At 45.0% G+C, this 21,423-nt stretch overlaps 2 protein-coding genes across 4 annotated transcripts in view; both read right to left on the bottom strand.

Moving 5' to 3' along the window:
• Window positions 1–13,445: 13,445 nt before the first annotated feature.
• C12H22orf39 (chromosome 12 C22orf39 homolog) lies at window positions 13,446–16,563 on the bottom strand. The gene is made up of 3 exons (XM_059277547.1): window positions 16,508–16,563; window positions 16,264–16,431; window positions 13,446–13,644 (listed from the first exon to the last, which is right to left on the bottom strand). Exons 1-3 carry the CDS (start codon window positions 16,529–16,531, stop codon window positions 13,519–13,521), a joined length of 318 nt encoding a protein of 105 aa, XP_059133530.1. The 5' UTR covers window positions 16,532–16,563; the 3' UTR covers window positions 13,446–13,518.
• Window positions 16,564–18,669: 2,106 nt separating this feature from the next.
• Ufd1 (ubiquitin recognition factor in ER associated degradation 1) overlaps window positions 18,670–21,423 on the bottom strand; it is a 28,721-nt gene continuing 25,967 nt past the window's right edge. For all 3 annotated transcript variants that reach the window (XM_059276949.1, XM_059276951.1, XM_059276952.1), the window contains one exon: window positions 18,670–19,458. In XM_059276949.1, coding sequence (XP_059132932.1) covers window positions 19,384–19,458 — 75 coding nt within the window. In that variant the 3' untranslated portion in view covers window positions 18,670–19,383. The remainder of the gene's footprint in view (window positions 19,459–21,423) is intronic.

Below are 21,423 nucleotides of genomic sequence, written 5' to 3'. Positions count from 1 at the left end.
CAGCAAACTTACCCTAGACACCCTACTCCCACATCCTGAGGTGCCCGGGGCAAAGGCTTCAACATGAAATTTAGTGAGAAGGTTTTGGCCAGTAGTACAAGCCCAGGAGCAGTGGAGTGCCATTTTTCCTAGTGACTCTGAGTGCCACTGCAGAAAGGCTTTGGCTTTTAATAAGACAGGAACTTGTGTTTGAATATGAATTTAGATTATTGAGGGCTGGTGATACAACTTTGTGGTATTTTGTCTAGCACATGTGAGGGTCTGGCTTTGACCCCAGCATCACATACCAAAAAAGTTTCTTTTTGTTTATTGTGGCAAAAGACAAAATTTGCTCTCTTGACCAGTTCCAGCTGACTCTGGTACATTTGTGTGTTTATAGTGTATAATCTACTGACAGTATGTTTATAATGCTATCTGTGTATTTCCAGGACTTTACATTATGAAACAGAAAACTATACCTTTTAAAGAACTCCCACTAACTATGGCACATGACTGTAGTTCCAGCTACATGGGAGATGGAGGCAAGGGGATCTCAAATTTGGGGCTAACCAGAGCTATATCACGAAACTTACCCATTCCTCTATTCTCCCAGCCCAACCCCCGCCAATCTTGCTGTCGTATGATTCAGACGACTCATACTCATGTGCTTCACATAGGTGAAATCAGCATTGATCTCTGCCTGGCCTGACTTCTCTAAGCATATTGCCTCTGTTTTTTAATTTTTTTAAAGACTGCCCAAAGTGGGCTCAACTGATCCTCGTGCCTCAGCCTCCCAAGTAACTGCTTCCTTGGGTGTGCCATCACACACACACCACACACACCACACACACACACACACACACACACACACACACACTCTGCTGGTTTTTCTTTCCCTTCTCTGGGGTGGTGTGGGGTTGAGACCAGGTCTCACTGTTGTAACTCAGCTGGCCTTGATCCCTCACTTGTTTTGTTTTCTGTAGGGTGATGAGTTGGATGAATAAAGCATATTTTGTTCATGCATTCATCCTGTTGCTTCTGAGGTTTAGCTGTCAGGAACGCAGCTGCTCCAGTCACAGGTGGACAGAGCTCTTCAAGACCTTCCTTTAAATTCCTTTTTGAGGAAAAGTGCTAGAGATGAAAGCAATGGCTTTGGTGGAGCAGTGGTGGCGCACGCCATTAGTCCCAGCACTGGGGAGGCAGAGGCAGGCGGGTGGATCTCTGAGTTCAAGACCAGTCTACAGAGCAAGATCCAGGACAGGACAACCAGGGCTACACACAGAAATCCTATCTCCAAAAACAAAAAAGGCGGGGAGGGGAAATAATGACTTTGAACATGCCAGGAAAGTGTTCTACCGCCTAACTATGCCTCCAGCCCTCCAGCTCTAATTTTTTTGGGTTTACACACAGAAAGGGAATTGCTGTTTGTATGATAATTCCATTTATTTTGCTTTTTTGGTTTTGGTTTTGGTTTTTCGAGGCAGGGTTTCTCTGTGTAGCTTTGCGCCTTTCCTGGAACTCACTTGGTAGCCCAGGCTGGCCTCGAACTCACAAAGATCCACCTGGCTCTGCCTCCCAAGTGCTGGGATTAAAGGCGTGCGCCACCACTGCCCGGCTCCATGGCAACTTTTAAAAAAGAAAGCATTTATTGAGGCCTTGCTTACAGTTTCAGAGGTTTAGTCCATTACCATCATGGTGGGGAGCATGGCGGCACACAGGCAAGCATGGTGCTGGAGAGTAGCTGAGAGTTCTACATCTGGATCCAAAGGCAGCAGAAGAGAAAGAAAGATATAGAGCCTGGCTTGGGCTTTTGAAACCTCAAAGGCCACCTCCAGTGACATCTTTCCTCCAACAAGGTCATACCAACTCCACCAAGGCCACACCTCCAAATCCCTACCAAGTAGTGCCACTCCCTGATGACCAAGCATTCAAATATGTAAATGTAACAGTCTTATTAAATAAGAAACAGAGAGCTAAATGCAGAGTTAAAAGCCCAAGAGGTCAGAGTAGTAGCTAAGAGCTGATACTAAAACCCTTTCTTACCCTTCCTGCCGCTGCCGTCCTTCCCCTCCGAAGAGACCTACTTCCTGTGTATCTGTCTTTTTATTGGTTTTCTGTTCTGCCTTCTCATTGGTTGTAAACCCAACCACATGACCTCCTCGTCACTGCCTGTCTATACAGACCTCCAGGTCTTCTATGGTTGGTATTGAGATTAAAGGCGTGTGTCTCCATGCTGGTTGTATCCTTGAACACACAGAGATCTGCCTGTTATGTGATAGGGATTAAGGGCGTGTGCCACCACCACCTGGCTTCTGCTATGGCTTGCTATTAGCTCTGACCCCCAGGCAACTTTATTTATTAACATACAAGTAAAATCACATTTCAGTACAAATAAAATATCACCATACAAATATATGAGTCTATGGGTCCACTCTTATTCAAACCACCACAAAGGTGCATGGGAATCTTCTAAAAGCTCCCAGCTTGTCCGCCTGCAGGGTTGAAGAGATCTTGAGAAGGAGAATTTGGAGGAAAGGGGAAATTTGGTCACGCCAGGCTGGCTGAACCTGTCAGTCAATCTCAGAAGCAGGGGTCCTATGCCCAAAGGTCTTCTCCAGCACTAACTCCTTTATTTCCTTGCTTCACTCCTTTTCAAGTCCAGTTTGACTCTGCTTCAGCTTCTGTCACAAGGAAAGAGTCCAGTTTTCCATTTTGCCTTCTCTATCTGCTTTCAGCATGGGGAATTCTTTGCCTCCTGTATCTCATCAGCATGCAAGACCATTAAGTGCCTTACTTAAATAAGTTAGAACTAAGACGTCATTGAAACAAGACTGTAAACTTTCATCTCTGGGTACACCATGAATGCATAATTCCTGTGGGCCTCCTTGTCCCAGGCCCTATCCTCATCAGACAGTGGAGCAGCCCTGCCATCGATGCTACAGCAGAGGCAGGCCTCCACCAGCTCCTCAACTGAGGATGTCTGGCCATTCCATCCACAGCAAAAAAAAAAAAAAAAGTCTTCTTTCACCTTAAGAACATTCTGGCCATGCAATAGCTTTGGATGCAAAGGATAGACAGGTTACTTGCTCGTGATACAAATCTGAGAGCTTTCAAGGAAAGTTTAATTACCGGGGTCTCTTAAATAAGAAAACTTCAAACCTGAGGCTCAGTTACCTGCCAGCCCTCAGTTGGTTAATAGACAATCCCTGGAGCCTCCCACCAGGATCAGACTCTGCCCCACGGGTGTAAAGTAAGGAAGTAAATAGACAAATAAATGTCCCCATCTTAGGACACATTCAGAATCTTCTTCTGTTAACAGCAAAAGCCTGCCAAGACCTTCACAGACTTAGTCGTCCTACAACCAGCTACAAAACCACAGATAGCAAAGAGATTGCTTCCACCCTGTTTCTTTCAGTGACTTTTAAAAAGACAGATTCTGACTAGGCCTCCAAATGTTTCACATGTAACAGTCAGCCCTCCCTTTCCTACTAGAACAGGGAAACTCACAAACAAGCGTCAGTGGGGAAAAATAAACTCAACTACCATACCGCTGCTGCTGCTGTATTTTTCTCTTTTCCTTTCTTTTGCTCTTTTCTTTTCCTTTTCTTTCTTTCTTTCTTCCTTTCTTCCTTTCTTCCTTTTTTTTTTGTTGTTTTGTTTTGTTTGAGACAAGGTCTCTCTGTGTAGCCCTAGCTGTCCTGGAACTCACTCTGTGGACCAGGCTGGCTTCGAACTCAGAGATCTGCCTGCCTCTGCTTCCCAAGTGCTGGGATTAAAAGCGTGCGCCACCACCGCCTGGTTGCTGCTGACTTTTAAAAATGGCTTTTATTAATCCTTTTATTTAATCCATTATGCTCTAGTGATTAAAAAGGGAGGAGGGACTTGGCATTAAGAGGGGAAACAGTAAACCCTTTAACAGGTTAAATGAATGGAAAGATTCTAGTAAAGAAGAATTTACATATGAATGTTAAAATGGATAGATATGTCCAGACAAAAGAAAGGTAGAAAGTTTATACACGTTGTGAAAACCAAATGGAAAGGAAAAGGGGAGTGTAGATGTAACCAACCGTCTTATTAAATAAGAAACACAGAGCCGATTCAGAGAAGAAAGCCAAGAGGTCAGAACTAAGAGCCTTACCCTTACTGCTTCAGCGATCCTCTCTTAGTTCTGACCTCTTGGCTTTCTTCTCTGAATCGGCTCTGTGTTTCTTATTTAATAAAACGGTTGGTTACATCTACCAGGGAGGGTTTATGCAGGTTGCGAGGGTGCTGGTCAGTGGCTGCAGGTGTGTAAAAGAGGAGACTTAAAGTTGATACACACAATGTTAAATTCAAAGTCTCACATCTCGATGTTAAACCTCTACTTCAATCAACGCAGTTCTCAGAAATCAGCCTGCTCTTAGTAACCATGGTAAGCCCTGGCCACTAAAGCTTTACAAAAACAATTAAAAGTATCAGACACTGCCTCAAAATTAAATCTCCTTTGGTCATTTGAAACACTGTTGTTGTTTTGAGACAGGGTTTCCCTGTGTATCCCTGGCTGTCTTGGAACTCACTGCATAGACTAAGCTGGCCTCGAACTCACAGAGATCCACCTGCTTCTGCCTCCCCAGTGCTGGGATTAAAGATGTGTGCCATCAGACTCAGCTACACTTTAATTAGAAATAGTTTCTCTAAGCCAGGCGGTGGTGGCACATGCTTTTAATCCCAGTACTCAGGAGGCAGGGGCAGGTGGCCAGCATGGTCTAAATAGTGACTTCCAGGATAGCCAGATCTATGCAAACAAATACTTCCTAAAAAAAAAAAAAAAAAAAAAAAAAAAAAAGTAAGGAGTTTTATCCAAACTATGGTTTTATCTAAATTTTCTCGAGGACTTCGCCAACATCCGGGTCTCATTTCCTTCATAACTTGGAGCTGAGGTTCCACACTGTGTTTCCTTGAACAGGCTTCCTCTGGATTCCCGCAGGATTAGTAAAGCCATCCCATAAACTAGTACCAGAAGACAACAACCTTGTAAAAAAAGACAGACACTTTCCTGAATTTCAGCTACATGTAAGCTGCCTGTCGCTTCTAATTCTACTCTATTTAATTAGCTTCTCATTACATTCTGCTTGGTCTCCTGGCTTTAAGTTTCAGACAGAATCATGTCTGGATTCCTGCTATCTTGACTCATCCATGGCATGGGCAATCTGCTTTAAGACAACTTAGTTATGCCTTGGAACGTAAATTTTTTAAAAAAGATTAATTGAATGATTCTGGCAGCTATGGTAGCTGCCACAGTTATCAATGCCATGGCAGCGGTAGCCTTAACCCAAAGCACAGCAACTGTAAATTCCTATGCTCAAATAAACATAAAATGGTGTTTGATATCTAACTGGCTAAACACTTGTAGTTGGTTTTGGGAATTAAATCTTTTTCTTTTTTTCTTTTTTTTTTTTTTTTGGTTTTTTATTTTTTCAAAGAACCAACTCTTTGTTTCATTTATTTTTTGTATTGTTCTCTTTATTTCTATTTCCTTGATTTCAGCCCTCATTTTGATTATTTTCTGATGTCTATTCCTCCTGGATGAGTTTGTTTCTTTTTGTTCTAGAGCTTTCAGATGTGCTGTTAAGTCATTAGTATGAGATTTCTCCAACTTCTTTATGCGTGCATTTAGTGCTATGAATTTTCCTCTTAGCACTGCTTTCATAGTGTCCCATAAGTTTGGATATGTTGTACACTCATTTTCATTGAATTCTAGGAAATCTTTAATTTCTTTCTTTATTTCTTCCTTAACCCAATGGTGATTCAGTTGATCATTATTCAGTTTCTATGAGATTGTAGGCTTAATATGGTTTTGGTTTTTGTTGAAATCTAACTTTAAGGCATGGTGGTCCGATAAAATACAGGAGGTTATTCCAATGTTTTTGTATCTGTTGAGATTTGCTTTGTGACCAAGCCTGTGGTCAATTTTGGAGAAGGTTCCATGGGGTGCTGAGAAGAAGGTCTATTATTTTGTGTTAGGGTGTAATGTTCTGTAGATATCGATTAAGTCCATTTGAGTCATAACATCTGTTAGGTCCTTTATTTTTCTGTTAAGTTTCAGTCTGGTAGATCTGTCCTTTGGTGAGAGTGGTGTGTTGAGATCTCCCACTACTAGTGTGTGGGGTTTGATGTGCGATTTAAGTTTTAGTAATGTTTCCTTTACAAATGTGGGTGCCTTTGTATTTGAGGCCTAAATGTTCAGAATTGAGACTTCATCTTGGTGGATTTTCCCTGTGATAAATATGTAATCTCCTTTCTGATTTCTTTCAATTGATTTTAGTTTGAAGTCTATTTTATTAGATATTAGGATAGCTACACCAGCTTGCTTCTTAAGTCCATTTGATTGGAAAGCCTTTTCCCAGCCCTTTACTCTGAGGTAGTGTCTGTATTTGAAGTTTAGGTGTGTTTCTTGTATGCAGCAGAAGGATGGATCCTGTTTTCATATCCATTCTGTTAGCTTGTGTCTTTTTATAGGTGAATTGAGACCATTGATATTAATGGATATTAATGACCAATGGTTGTTAATTCCTGTTATTTTTTGGTGGTAGTGTTGTGTTTCCCTTCTTTGGTATTTGTTGGTGTGGGATTATCTATTGCATGAGTTTTCATGGGTGTGTTTAATTTCCTTAGGTTGGATTTTTCCTTCTAGTGCTTTCTGTAGGGCTGAATTTGTGAACAGGTATTGTTTAAATCTGGTTTTATTATGGAATATTTTGTTTACTCCATCTATGGTGATTGAGAGTTTTGCTGGGTATAACAGTTTGGGTTGGCATCCGTGGTCTCTTAGTATCTACATAACATTTGTCCAGGATCCTCTAGCTTTCATAGTCTCTATTGAAAAGTCTCGTGTTATTCTGATGGGTCTACCTTTATATGTTACTTGGCCTTTTTCCTTTGTAGCTCTTAATATTTTTTCTTTGTTCTGTATGTTTAGTGTTTTGATTATTATGTGGCGAGGGGACTTTTTTTGGATCCAGCCTATTTGGTGTTCTGTAACCTTCTTGTATCTTCATAGGTATTTCTTTCTTTAAGTTGGGAAAGTTTTCTTTTATGATTTTATGAATATATTTTCTGTGCCTTTGAGTTGGTATTCTTCTCCTTCTTCTATCCCTATTATTCTTAGGTTTTGTCTTTTCAGGGTGTCCCAAATTTCCTGGACATTTTGGCTTTAGTGTTTTCTTTGACTGACAAATCTATTTTCTCTATTATATCTTCAACATCAGAGATTCTTTGTTCCATCTCTTGCATTCTGTTGGTTATGCTTGCATCTGTAGTTCTTGTTCATTTAGTCAGATTTTCTGTTTCCAGTATCCCCTCAGTTTGTGTCTTTTTGTCTTGATTTCAATTTTCAAATCTTGAACTGTTTTCTTCATCTGTTTAATTGCTTTTTCTTGGTTTTCTTTGATTTCTTCCAATTTTTTGTTTGTTTTTTTCTTCCATTTCTTTAAGGGAAATTTTCAATTCCTCTTTAAAGGAGTTTTTCATTTCCTCTTTAGGAAATTTTTAAGATTGACTTCTGCATTTGTCTGTTTGGGTCTCACAGGTGTAGAATCACTAGGTTCTGATGTTGTCATATAGGTCTTTATGTTGTTGCCTGTATTTTTGCACTGGCATCTACTCATCTCTTCCTCTGCTTGTTGCAGGCGGTGTCTGTGTCTGAGGTTGCCTCTCTTGTTCCAATTGATAGTCTTAGTCCACTGGGAGCTCTTGGCTGAATCTGTGCTGTTGGGCTCTGTTTCTCCAGGAACAGCTTAGTCTAATCGGTGTTAGTGGGTTCTGTCTCAGGGAGCAGCTGTTCCCAATCGGTGCAGGCTTATGGCTCCGGTGGTTGTTGGTGTCGCATTGGATGGTTTTCTTGTCGAGGAGGCAGGGAAAGAGGCAGCTGTCCAGTCCCTGGGGCTCCAATGGCTGTTCCCAGTCGGTGTAGGGTGGGCTTATGACTCTAGTGACTGTTGGGTTCATGGAGGCTGGTTTTTCTTTGCGAGGGAGCAGGGAAAGGTAGCTGCCTAGTCCCTGGGGCTCCAACAGCTGGGGCCTAGGGGCTAGAGACCTGGTCTGTCAGTCAGGAGATGGAGCCTTACCTGTTCCCATTCAGTGTAGGGTAGGCTTATGATTCTGGTGATCTGGTTCGGTGGCTGGACAGTTCCTTCTCTTGGGTTCTCAGGTGGCATTTTGCTCGCTCACCAACTCCTCAGCTGATCTTGTTTCCTCAGACTGCAGGCTGCAGACTTCTGAAACCTCTCCTGAATGGATATCAGTTGAACAGGTTGATCAGTAGGGCAATCTCACCAAAGCCTCCAAGTTGTTGGACCTCGCATGATCGACAGCTTGGCCCTTGCGGTCTGGTCTCGTCCCATGGCAACAGCTCCTTCCCCAAGTGCTGGGATTAAAGGCATGTGATCCCCTTCATCCCCTTTTCAAAGAGACCACCTGGAATGAGGTGACACCTATTCAGGCTGCCCCCACAGTACACCACGACTTGGCCAGCTCTTCATCAATGACCACCTCCATGGCCATGCTTCTTTAATAACACAAAAAAGAAGCTGGTGATGCAATATTGTGAAGACCTCTTACTTCCTCAGACATGGGAACCTTTTCTGGACTTCACAGCTGGAGTTAATACATCCTGGGTTTACCAAGACTTAGGACTGCTGTCCTACCTACACTCAGCCTGTTTGGTTAACCTGCCTTTAAAAGAACAATGTAACCATCAACTTTACTTGCCTTAGATTTCCCATGCAATCAACTTTTACAACCTAAAGTAATGCCCAGCTGTAATCTTAAATTATCTACTCTTCCATGCCTTTGACCAGAGTAATGCCTATGTGTCCTTTGCTGAAACCAGCAAATAGAAGTTGAAAACAATCTTAAAAAAAAAATGAATATCCACTATTAATTTTGAAGACAGCATTTAAGGGTAATGTTGAACACATTTGGATATTGATTGATAAACAATGATTTTTGTAATTCTGTTTGTCATCTTGGTCCGTTGGAGTTAGTCACTTAATCCTTTGTAAAACTCTGTTAAATATTTCTGTGAAGTGTTTGGAAGGAGTCTGGTGGAAGATCCACCTTGGCTCCCTTCCCCATCTCTTTCCCTAAACCCGCCCCTTCAAAGCCCGCCATACACAGCTTCTCCCCCAGAGAGGCTCAGGACAACTCCCACAGGGTATACATAGGCAGCATCCCAGAAAACAGACATGTGGTTCTTCTGGCCTCTGGTCCCCTTCTCTCTTCGGGCCGGGGAATTGCCCGGCAGAGCTTTACTCATTAAACCTGGGCTTTCCAATTCAGTCTAATTTAGTTTGTTGCGACAGCGGAGAGGCCTTCAGGAGGCCTCACTTGTTACTCCACAGAGCATTTCAATTTCTTCAGTTATGTCTGCATTCATCTACGTGTGCATCAGATTGTATACATTTCATCACACAGCCCTGGAGAATTACCAACCCAGCCATGTGGACTCCTCACCAAGGGTCTGCCTTGACTCATTTCCCTCTTCCCATATCCCTGCCCCATGACTCCTACATGTATCCTTTTAAGATCCTTTTTCTTATTTTTTTAATACTAGGTTATTTTAATTTTTTATTAAATTTATATAACTTTTATTTTGTGTGTGAGTGCTTTGCCTGCATGCATGTGTGTGCACTACTTGCATGCCTGGTGCCTGCAGAGGTCAGAAGAGAGAACATATCGGATCCCCTGGAACTGGAATTTCCGACGGTTATGAACAACCATGTGTGTGATGGGAACTGAACCCAGGTCCTCTGGAACAGCAGCAAGTGCTCTTAATGGTTGAGCCATCTTTCCAGCCCTCTAAGATTTTTTTTTTTTTTCAAAAACAGGGTACTTTTTTGGGGTTTTATCCAAGTTGCTGTTATGTGCACATCAGCTTCATGAAAATAGCAATATGTTCTCCACAGTTTAGATAAGAACCCAAGTAATAGCCAAGCAGAGTGGCACACACCTTTAGTCCCAGCACTTGGGAGGCAGAGGCAGGTGGATTTCTGTGAGTTCAAGGCCAGCCTGGTCTACATAGTGAGATCCAGGACAGCCAGGGCTACATAGTGAGACCCTGTTTCAAAAACAAAACAGAACAGAACAAAAACTTATGTGAAGCTTTTTGCAGTGGTAATATGTGCAATACTCTTGTAACTATAGAGTTTGTCCAGTTTGAGACACTGCTGCATCTTACACTTGTGTGCACTTTTATTGTAATATTTACCATCATGTTAGGGATTTTGTTTGTTTGTTTTTTGTCGTTGTTGTTGTTGTTTGTTTTTCAGAGAAGGCCTCATCTAGCCAAAGATGGTCTTCAACTCCTGATCTTTCTGCCTGTGTCTCCCGAGTGCTTGGATCACAGCATGGCACACCATCACACCTGGTTTTAACTCTCACTTTTTATTTGTTGCAGTACTTGGAGATCAAACTTGGGTCCTTGTGCTAGCAAGGCAAGTTGTGCACCTCTGAGCCACACTCCCAACCAGAGACTCTACTGATGTATGTCTTTCCCTTAAACTGCCATAGGGCCTTTGGAAGTCAACCTGCCAGTCTCAAAGCTGTGATCTTGTTTGGTGCAGCTCGGTGGTAGAGTATGCACGGAGCATGTGTAATGTGAAGGGCTCTCGAACAGGCCCAAACATCACAAACATGGTGCCAGCAGGTCTTGTCCTTTCCCCTTCCCTGCCCCTTGCTAAACTCTTAGATTACATTCCTAAAGCTAGCCACAAGCTCTATTCCCTTATTTGGCCACTCCATAACCCTGACTAAAACACCAAGGTCCACCAATCAAACTTCATTATTTGGCTACACTAGCTAACCTGTCCAATCAGGACTTTCCAACCCACCCAGCACAGACTTCCCCTTTTCCTCTTAAAAACCATTCCTGCAGAAACACCTGCTGTCTGTCTTTGTCCAGAGGCAGCCCCCCTCCCACACACACACTTGTCCCTCCAGGGTAATAAATCTTCTTTGGGCTGAGAATTTGGAGTCTGGGTGTGTTCTGTGTTGACTCCCAGGCCCCCCTTACACAATGTCCTGCTTTTGTTTCTCAACTGGAAATGAACAACAACAACAACAAAATGAATGAACACAGGGTAAATGCAGGAAAATTCTATCCAAGTTCTATGTTGGTGTGGGATTGACAGCTTGGAACAGAGAAGCAGGTGACAGGAAGTGTGGCCACACAAGGACTCCATCATGAACTGGTACAGGAGCTGGCTCCACAAGGTAACAGCTGCCCTTGCAGATAGCACGTGTAGACTGCCACTCTCCAGCACCTTCTCTGCCCTCACTGCCTGGAAATGTTCACTCTGAAGACTCCTCCCCTCCAAGTGACCGCCCCCTGGAAACGGCAAACCCCGCCTTCTCATTAGACTCCTCCTTGCTCTGCAGTTCCTGTGAGCACCCAAGTGCCAGCTTTCACAATGATGCAGAACACTCAGGAGGGAGATTTTATTTTACAATGAATCCTTTCTGAAGAGATCCATAATTCTGCCTCAGAGATGGTCACCCTACTGCTTATGTCCAGGAAAGCTACAGAAAGAGTGCTGGGCATGCAGCTGGACCAGACTGCCTTACCATCTCACACAAGGCCTGCAGTGCAGCCACAAGACATTTGGCCATCTTAGTAATAAAGAGACCTATCTAAGAGCTAGTGTTCTTCTGTGTGTGTGCCTGTGCACATGTATAAGTGAGTGCATGTGTCTGTGTGCATGTACATGCATGTGTGTGTGTGCCTATGTGAGTATGCATGTGTATACATGCTTATGTATGTTCGCACTCGAGCACCTATGTGTGTGTGTATACATTATGTGTGTGCAGGTGTGCATATGTGCATCCTCATTCATGTACACGTGTGTGGCACATGTAGGTGTCCGTGTGTCGGTATATGTCCATGATTGTGTACACCTGTATACATACAGGCACATGTGTGTATTTAAGTAAATATTTAAACCACTACAAAAGAATGAAATACTAATCTGAGTATAGCACTGTTGGGCATTGTGCTGGCTAGTTTTACATCAACTTGACATAAGCTAGCAGTGGTTCTAGACCTGTGGGTTGAGACTCCTTTGGGGGTCAAACAACCCTGTCACAGAGGTTGCATATCAGATATTTACATTATGATTCATAACAGTAGCAAAATTACAGTTATGAAGTAGCAATGAGATAATTTTATGGTTGGGGGTCACCACAACATGAGGAACTGTATAAAAGGGTCGTAGCATTAGGAAGGTTGAGAACCTTTGAGCTGGAATTATGAAAGAAGGAAACCTCAATTGAGAAAATGCCTCCATAAGTACCAGCTGTAGGGCATTTGTTTTGTTTTTTTGAGACAGGGTTTCTCTGTGTAGCCCTGGCTGTCCTGAAACTCACTCTGTAGACTAGGCTGACCTCAAATTTACAGAGATCCCTCTGCCTCTGCCTCTGCCTCCTGAGTGTTGGGATTAAAGGCTTGCACCACTACCACCCAGTGGGAATTTTCTTAATTGTGATTGATGGATGAGGGCCCAGCTCATTGTTAGTAGTGTCATCCCTAGGCTAGTGGTCTTGGGTTTAATAAAAAAGTAGGCTGCACAAGCCATGGAGAGCAGGACAGTAAGCAGCACCCTCCATGGCTTCTGCATCAGTGCCTGACTCCAGATTCCTGCCGTGTTTGAGTTCCTGTCCTGACTCCCTCCAATGATGGACTACAATCTGGAAGTGTAAGCTAAATAAACCATTTCCTCCCCAACTTGCTTTTGGTCATGGTGTTTCATCGAAGCAATTGATACTCTAACTAGGACAGGTAGAAAGTGTAACAAACGTGGCTTTAATTTTCAGGTTGCTTTTGGAATGGAACATGCGAAACAGCTTTTAATACATTCATGACGAGGAGGAATAAGGAGGCCTCAATCCCATATTCTTTGGACTTGAAGTCTGACTTTCTGCTTGGGACTTGGATTTCTTGACCCCAGATTCTGTGGTTCCTGCAAGGCTGTGTGTATATCTTTTTAAAAAGTCTGTAAAACCAGTAAAAGTTGCTGATGCAGAGGGGCAAGTTGCCCAGCCCACTGAGCATGCTCTACTGTATCTCCAGCATAGCTGAGCAAGTATCCAAGCTCCATGCTTGGATAACTCAGTAATCACCAAACCCAAGACATGGAGGTCCATTTCTCTTGATCAAAGAGAGCCATTTGCAGCAGAACCATTTAGCAACCTTTCTGACTACTGTGCCACGGATCCACACAGGTCAGGGCTGCCACTGTGTACCTGAGGCTCTCACACCTCAGGACTGCCACCTCTGGTGTGGGTGTTCTCAGGGGAGGTGGCATGGACACGATGGACCAACCTGGCTGTTCACAGGTACCCGCCACAGTGCTTGGCTTCCTGGGATTGTGGACACAGGTGTCTTTCAGAGTATCACAGTGGCGCGATTCCCGGATGCAGGTGGGCAACAGTCAGAACTGGAATGCCGTCCATGTATTCCAGGTCAAAGTCCAAGTCAAGAACCCGGTTGCAATTGCTTGTCACTCATCACTTGTCCTTCTCCTGTGGCAGAGGGAGGTTCCAGTCTGCAGGCGGTCTCTGCCTCAAGGCCCATACCAGAGTCTGCTTCTGTGCAGCCTGGACCCGTGCCTGCTCACTCTCACAGAGCGATCGCTGTACAAATGAGATTCTCGTCACTTACTGCCTCACAACGGGATCCCAGCGTCCCTGGTTCTGTCACATGGTACCCATCCCACCCTCTTCCTCAGCACTTTTCTGAAGAGAGGAACAAATGGGAACATATGGTCCACACAGATCCATAGCTCAGCTGCTTCTACATAACATACCTTGAGAACCGTTCCATTTTAGCACACACACAGCTAGGCCACGCTGTCTCTGCAGCCCAGGTCATCTTCATTTTTCACCTTAACCAGCAATTTTATTGTGCTCTTTGGTTTTTTAGACAGGGTCTCAAGCAGCCCAGGCTGGCCTCATGATCACTATGAATGACCTTCACTTTCTGATATTGACGCCTCCACCTCCCGAGTGCTGGGATCATAAGCATGCACAGCCATGTCCAGTCTCTGACTTCAGCCATTTAAAAGCATCTCCTAGGCCTCAGCTACAGCAGACCTGGAGAGTTTGGAGCAAGCCTGAGAGTGGGGCACCAAGTGAGGAAGAGACAGCAGTCCAAAGTTACTGTTGGACTCTGTGTAAAAGGTCCCCCTTATTATGACAGGGGTGTCCCTGGTGAGGTGTCAGGTGCTATGGAGGCCTCTTAAACTGGGAGTGGTAGTGACTAGCTGTATTGGCAGAAGTTGGCAGACAGAGCCAAAGGGATCTGAAGTTTCAAACCAGCTTGGGCTATATAGCCAGATCCTGTCTCTAAAAAAGGTCACTATTGTTTAAGAAGCAAACAGAAGTTGAGTATGTTGGTGCATGCCTGTTATCCCAGAACTCAGGAGGTGGAGACAGGGAAGGAAGTCCAGGCTCAGAGAGATCCTGCTTCAGTAAATCAGGTGGGGAGTGGTTGGGAAGATGCCTGATGCCAGCAGAGGGCCGCTGCATGCAATGTGTGCACCGAATACACATGCATGCAACAACACACCCATACTATACAAAGACTTTTTTTTTTTTTTTTAACTTCATAGGGGCTGGAGAGATGGCTCAGCAGTTAAAATCACTGAGTGCTCTTCCAGAGGACTGGGGTTTGATTCCCAGCACCCACATGGCAGCTCACAACCATCTGAAACTCAGTTCCAGGGGATCCTCAGGCAGTGTATGCACATGGTACAGACATATGCAGGCAAAACACACATAAAATAACAATAAAAGTACTTTAAAAATTGTAGAGAAATAATTGCTTCTGTATTCTGATTTCATGGTGAATTGCTTATCTGTAACCTTTGTCCACTTCTCTATTCAGAGGCATCTTTGCTTTTTACCTTTATTTATGATAGTTTATATATAGTTACGGACAGTAAGTTTCCAGTTTCTTGCCATACAAACAAGCTTTCTGCCATGTTTTTTACTTTCACTTATTATGGTATGGGGTTGCCATGTTTCTGTTTTCTGCGATTTTTAAAAATGTTTCAGGGCCAGGTGGTGGTGGCACAGGCCTTTAATCCCAGCACTCAGGAGGCAGAGCCAGGCGGATCTCTGTGAGTTTGAGGCCAGCCTGATCTACAGAGCGAGATCTGGGACAGGCACCAAAGCTATACAGAGAAACCCTGTCTTGGGGGGAAAAAAAAGTTTCAGCAGCTTTTTTTTTCCACATCAGTCTGTCTGTTTCAGAATGTTTAGGAATGTTTTCAACACCTAACCTCTTGCTCCTTGACCTCTCTCTGCTGGCGAGGAGAGGGACTCTGTGTCCTGGAGTGTTCACTCCCCTTGTCCCCATCACACTGCCCACGAAAGCAATACCATACTCCAGACTGGAGTGTGCCCCAGGAAGGCAGGGCTGCCCTTATCACCCTGTATCAGAGATCGCCCAAGGAGACAACTATTTGTGTAACGAATGGACACTGGGAGCCACCTGTGTCTTAGCTCGTTCCTAGGCTTTGAATCGCTCCCACCTGGAGGGAGGAGGGAAGCTCACTGACTCAGGAAGCACAGGAAATGTAAGAGCAAGAAGCTCAGAGAGTTAAAAATTCACCAGCCTCCTACCCAAAGCTATAAAAGCAGTAACAGTGGCTGGGAGAGGACTCTAGGGCTGCTCAGAAGGCGTCCACAGAGCTCAAGGCTGGGCCTTCAGGTAATGCTGCTGCCTTTGAGTCACCCAACAAAGTCATTGGTCCACCATGCTAGATGAAGTGGAAGCCTTTCTTTGGTCCGTCATTCCACACGCTTTTCAGAGTAAGTAGAGGTTTCTTCACACCTCTCCAGAGAAGGTCCAGCCCCAGTACTGGCCTCTGTCCTCTACAGCACTCTCTGGCCCTCAGAGCCAGGCTGGCCTTCCGAAGGTAGCTCTGATCACACGTGCTTGAACGTTTTTAGGTACTCCCAGGCTCATTCCTATGTCCTCTACAGCCCACCCTCATGCTCCAGGCACCTTGGCTCTTTTCATCCTCCGTCCTGCCCCCAAGGGCCTGCTGATGACCCTAACGCTGGGCGGTTGTCCCCCCATCCCCACCCCAAGCCTCTCTGTGCCCCTTTTTTTTCCCCTGCCTCCCTCTTTGTATTTGACGCGGTCTGAAGTCCCTTCGATACAGCAGTTTGGGGTACTTCTCAGGAGGGAAGCACTAGGGGGATGTCCCCGAAGGCTCTGTGCGCACGCCCACACCCTGCGCTCACCTGGGCCTGCGGGCTGCGGCTCTCCTCCCACTCGCGGCAGCTGGCCAGGTCGCGCAGCCACTGCCTGCAGTCCGGCCGCTCGCCGTGGACGTAGTAGTGGTGTAGGAGGTGCCCGGCGCTGCGGCAGAGCTCCCACTCGGCGCGGTAGACCTCGCAGGGCCGGGGAGGCTGCGGGAGGGACAGCGTGAGCGCGGGCAGACACGATCGCCACACCCCACCAAGCCCAGCAGCCCAGCACACTCACCTGCCAGCGGCCGGCGACCGCCATGTCCAGGCCCCGTGTGACTGACAGAGACGTGAGCCAATGAGGTCCAAGTAAATTCGCAGCTAAACAGGACGTCTTCACTGAGTGGCCGATTGTCAGAGGCCTCACCACCTGGGGTCTGGCGGGTGACTTGGCTTCAGAGCTTTGTCACTGACAGTCTGGAACCCTGCAGTTCTGGCCAGCAATCTCCCGGCTTTTATTTTTCAAATCTCAGTGTGGTTCAGCTTTGCAAGTACAGACTCTTGAACTCCAAATAGCCCACCTGGAGGTCTCACTACAGGGATCTGGTCTGAGCATACACTGAGGGTGTAGATGAGCTTGATCTGGTGTAAGGAGAGGAGGGAACGGGTGTGGGGTGGCTAAGGGTGAGAGATCTAGAGACGACAGGCTCAGCGGTACACACCTTTAATCCCAGCACTCGGGATCAAAGCAGGGGCATCTCTGTGAGTTCCAGGCCAGCCGGGAATATATTATGAGAACCTGTCTCTAAAACAACAAAAAAGAGCCAATTTATGGGGCTTGAGAGATGGCTCACAGTTAACACTGGCTGCCTTTGATTCCCAGCACCCACATGGCAGCTCACAACCATCTCAAACTCCAGTTCCAGGGGATCCAACGCCCTCTTCTGGGCTCGGCAGGCGCCAGGCACACAGGTAATGTACAAACACATATGCAGGCAAAACACCCCTACATGGGGGGGGGGCAGGGAGGGAGGGAGAGGAGAACTAAAGCTAACTGGAGGCTAATGTCCATCATAAGGTGAGATGAGGACCTGAGTTTGATTCCTGCATCTCTCCAGGTGGCAGAAGGGATTCCTGAGAATTGTACTCTAATCCCCACATGCACACACCTGCACACGCAGTCACATACACTTTGGGGGTCTTTTTTTGTTTTTTTTTCTTTTTCGAGACAGTATTTGTCTAACAGCCCTGGCTGTCCTGCAACTTGCTCTGTAGACCAGGCTGGCCTTGAACTTACAGAGCTCTGTCTGCCTCTGTCTCCTGAGTGCTAGGATTAAAGGCATGCGCCATCACTGCCACATTAGATGCATTCGTTTGACGTATAATAAATATGTATGTGCACCTTGTGTGCAGAGATCTCTGGAACTGAAATTAGATGGCTGTGGACTACCACGTGGGTGCTGGGAACCAAACCTGTATCCTCTGCAAGAACAAGTTGCTGCACCATCTTTCCAGCCTGACAGACTGCAGCACTATGTGACTGCATGTGCAGGTGTGTGCATGTGGGGATTAGAGTACAATTCTCAGGAATCCCTTCTGCCACCTGGAGAGATGCAGGAATCAAACTCAGGTCCTCATCTCACCTTATGATGGACTTTAGCCTCCAGTTAGCTTTAGTTCTCCTCTCCCTCCCTCCCTGCCCCCCCCCCAATTTGGCCAATGGTGATGTATGAGTCACAGAGACAGGATGTTGGGGAGTAATATTTTAAGGTGTATTACTTATATTTATGATGCATTTGTTTAACTCTGTGAAGCTGTGTTACTGTGCCTGTCTAAAACACCTGATGGCCTAATAAAGAACCGAATGGCCAATGGCAAAACAGGAGGAAAATAGGTATAAAGATTACATAGAGGGAGAAATCTGGGAAGAGAAAAGATCAAGGAACAAGAGAGGAAGGACTCCAGGAGACAGCCACCCAGCTACACAGCAAGCCATGGAGTAACATTTGCAGAAGTTAGAGAACAGGAAAAGTCCAGAGGCAAAAGGTAGATGAGTTAAGGAAAGCTAGCAAGAAACAAGCCAAGCTAAGGCCAGACATTTATAATTAAGAATAAGCCTCTGTGTGTGATTTATTTGGGAGCTGGGTGGCAGGCCCCCCAAAGAGTAAGAAAACAACTAACAACAGGAGCCAATTATCATGTTTATGGATATTTCTCACTAAGAGTGAATGGACACACTCTGGTCATCATCCTATAGTAAGAGTGCATCCTCCATGGGGACCCTCTTAGGCCTGACCATCCCCACTGCAAGTGTTAGGGACTGTCATTTGTCCCCACCATCTCCACAAATCTCAGAGGTGCAGTCTTCTAATGACAGGATGAGGTGTGGGGCTGCTATAAGTGGGCATTCCTGTGACTTCTGGCTAGTGGTCCAAACTACCAATCAAACAGCTAGAGGTAAGTTTTAATCAGTTTATTTAATTCTTGAATAAGAATTATTCTCAAGGAACAAATTTTAAATAATTGGATCAGCATGTCAAAAGATCTTACATCATACAAAGTGCAGATGTGAGGACAATAAAACAGTAAGAAAATGGGCAGAGTATGTGGCATGCTTAATATTCATGAGGTTTTAATTCAAAAACAGACAAACTATCAGAACTTTGGGTAATAAATAAAATTGCAATAGGGGGCATAACTTCAGCATTTATTCATTCTAACTTCCACATTTGGCTTCCCCATGGAATTCACTGACAGCCAGCAGATCAAAATGAGGATGAACTTGTCTGGATGAGATCCCTTCTGAAGACTATAAATAAAGGCAGAGACCATCTTTGTCAGGTACTCAGCTCCTGGCCTGAGTAGCTGTAATCTGCTGAAGACACTGCCCTATGCTGACCTAGGAAGGAAGATCAAGGCAGGAAGAGGAACTGGTCTGCAAGGCCTGGGGGAGCCCTGGAGCAGAATGCGTGAAGTAGAGGAGGTGGCCACCTATGGGACCTGAGAGCGATTTCTCTTTCCCAAGTTAAGCACACAACCTCCTGTTCTGCTGTTTTGCAGGTAACTCTATAAACAAACCATAAATAAGCATTCTCTGAACTTGTCAGAGGCAGTAACTATAAGCCAGTGTGTTGCAAACGATCTTTATTTTCCAGCCAGCCGACAGTTTTGGACTTAAGGCTTTCTCCCCTTCTTCCGCAGCGACTGTCCTTCTCCAGAGAAAGCAACAAATCTGCCCCCAGCTTCATCCTAGGAGTAAAAACAGGATATTATTTTCAGAAACTCCTCAAAGTTTACAATAATTGCTTTATTCTATGGACTTGTGTCTTCTATCTACTTTCCCTACTCCATTATTCATAATAAGCCCTCTGGAGGGCTGGAGAGATGCTCAGTGGTTAAAAGTGTGTGTTGCTCTTTCAGAGGACCCAGATTCAGTTCCTAGCCTCCATGCTGGGTAGCTCACAATTACCTGTAACTCCAACTCCAAGGGATTTGACTCCCTCTTCTGGGCTCCCAGGGCACATGCACACAGAGCACATCTTCACACAATCTCACACACACATACATCAAATGTCTGGATTTTACGGCATTGAGAAACCCACAAATCACAGCTGTGACTTTCTAGACTTACTGCACAACTTCTCCTCCAATGTGGAGGGTGATGTCTTGATAAGCCATTTTCAGCTGACGTTATCATTAAGGTGAAAAGGCATTTCCTACATCTCCCTTCCAAGCACCCCAGCTCAACTACACACCACAGCAGTGTTCTGGTGGCGCCCCCTTGTGCCCATGTAGAGGGAAGGGAACCTGTGGCTCCTTGCTGTCATCCTGCATTCAGAAGGATCACACCACTTTAGCCCAGGAAATTATCAAAATTCAAAACTCTAGGTACAGTTTCTATTGAACATCTATCACTTTCACATCACCAGAAAGTTGAAAATTTTTAAATTGAACCATGATAGTTTGAGGACCTTTTACATAATAATCATTTTGTATTTTAAAATTTTTATGTGTATGGGTGTTCTGCCTACATATATCTGTGTAAAACATGCATGCAGTGCCCACAGAGGCCAGGAGAGGGCACAAGATTCCCCCTAGGACTAGAGTTACATATGGTTTTGAGCTACCATGTGGGTGTTGGGAACTGAATCCAGGTCCTGTGAGTCAGCGCCCTCTCCAGCCCCACAACAATCATTTCCAATGTAAAAAGTCTAACACTCCAAGAGAAAAATCACCCTCCACTTCACCAACCCAAAGTTATTTCCAGTCACTTTCCTGCACATGTGTTTACTTGATCCCCAAATCCCAGACCCGGGTTTCTAACTTCCAGGGCAATGATACCTAAGCTGCTGTGATAAGCAGCTTCCTCTCTGCACACAGCTCCGTTTTGTTTGTTTGTTTCCTGGAAGGGAATTCTGGATTATATTATACTTTTATATTATATTTTAAAAAGCTCTTATACACACCAACCAACCATAAAAACACTACCAATCAATTCTTTCACAAGCAGCAAAGTTTGTTTCTTCAGCATTGCAAAAAAGCCCTCATCACGTTTTTTTAACCACTGGAGAGCTGAGGCATTATCTCTTGGTTTCCTATGGTAGAGGAATCTGCAATTTCCAAAACCCATCTTCACACACACAGTGTGCACCTCTAAGTGTGCAATTCAGTGTTTACATGATGACAAGCACACAAGGGCAGAACACACCTGCACACGCAGTCCTCTGCCACACGGCCTCCTGTGCTCTGACTTCCCTCCTCTGTCCATCTGATCACAACAGACTGACCAGTTTCAGGTTTGAAGAGTGTATTTCAAGCTAGGGCTAGTGGTTTCTTGCTCTCTAGCCCACATCGGCCTTTAACTTTTAATCTGCCTCAGCCTCGTAAGTGCTAGAGTTACAGGTGTGAACCACCACTGGCTCCAGCTGTTTCTACTTGCTTTATTTGGTGAGGTACAGCCCAAAGTATATTCCCCAGAAAGGCTTCTCAAAGATGTCTTTTGTGAGGTCAACGTGTCAGAAGATACTTTTGTTCTGAACCTGGTGTCTCAATTGTAGGTCAGCTAGTGGACCAGTCTGGTGTACAGCTGCCATGTCACAGACATGGTGCCATGTCACAGACTTGGCTAAAAAAACCACATTAATTTGTGAGCATTCTGGAGATGTGAAGTGAAGACCAAGGTGTCTGCAGGCCATCTAGCTTGAATATGGCCCT

Source organism: Peromyscus eremicus, chromosome 12 (genome assembly GCF_949786415.1).
Source record: "Peromyscus eremicus chromosome 12, PerEre_H2_v1, whole genome shotgun sequence".
Taxonomy (NCBI): domain Eukaryota; kingdom Metazoa; phylum Chordata; class Mammalia; order Rodentia; family Cricetidae; genus Peromyscus; species Peromyscus eremicus.
This window is presented reverse-complemented; position numbering and strand designations above follow the sequence as displayed.

What these genes read in the sequence shown, in the direction of transcription:
- C12H22orf39 (XM_059277547.1), bottom strand. Translation starts at nt 16,531, where the DNA reads ATGGCGGTCGCCGGCCGCTGGCAG. An exon ending in CGGTCGCCGGCCGCTGGCAG is followed by an intron (nt 16,432 to 16,507) that starts GTGAGTGTGCTG and finishes TCCCTCCCGCAG; the next exon opens with CCTCCCCGGCCCTGCGAGGT. An exon ending in GCCGCAGCCCGCAGGCCCAG is followed by an intron (nt 13,645 to 16,263) that starts GTGAGCGCAGGG and finishes TCATTTGTACAG; the next exon opens with CGATCGCTCTGTGAGAGTGA.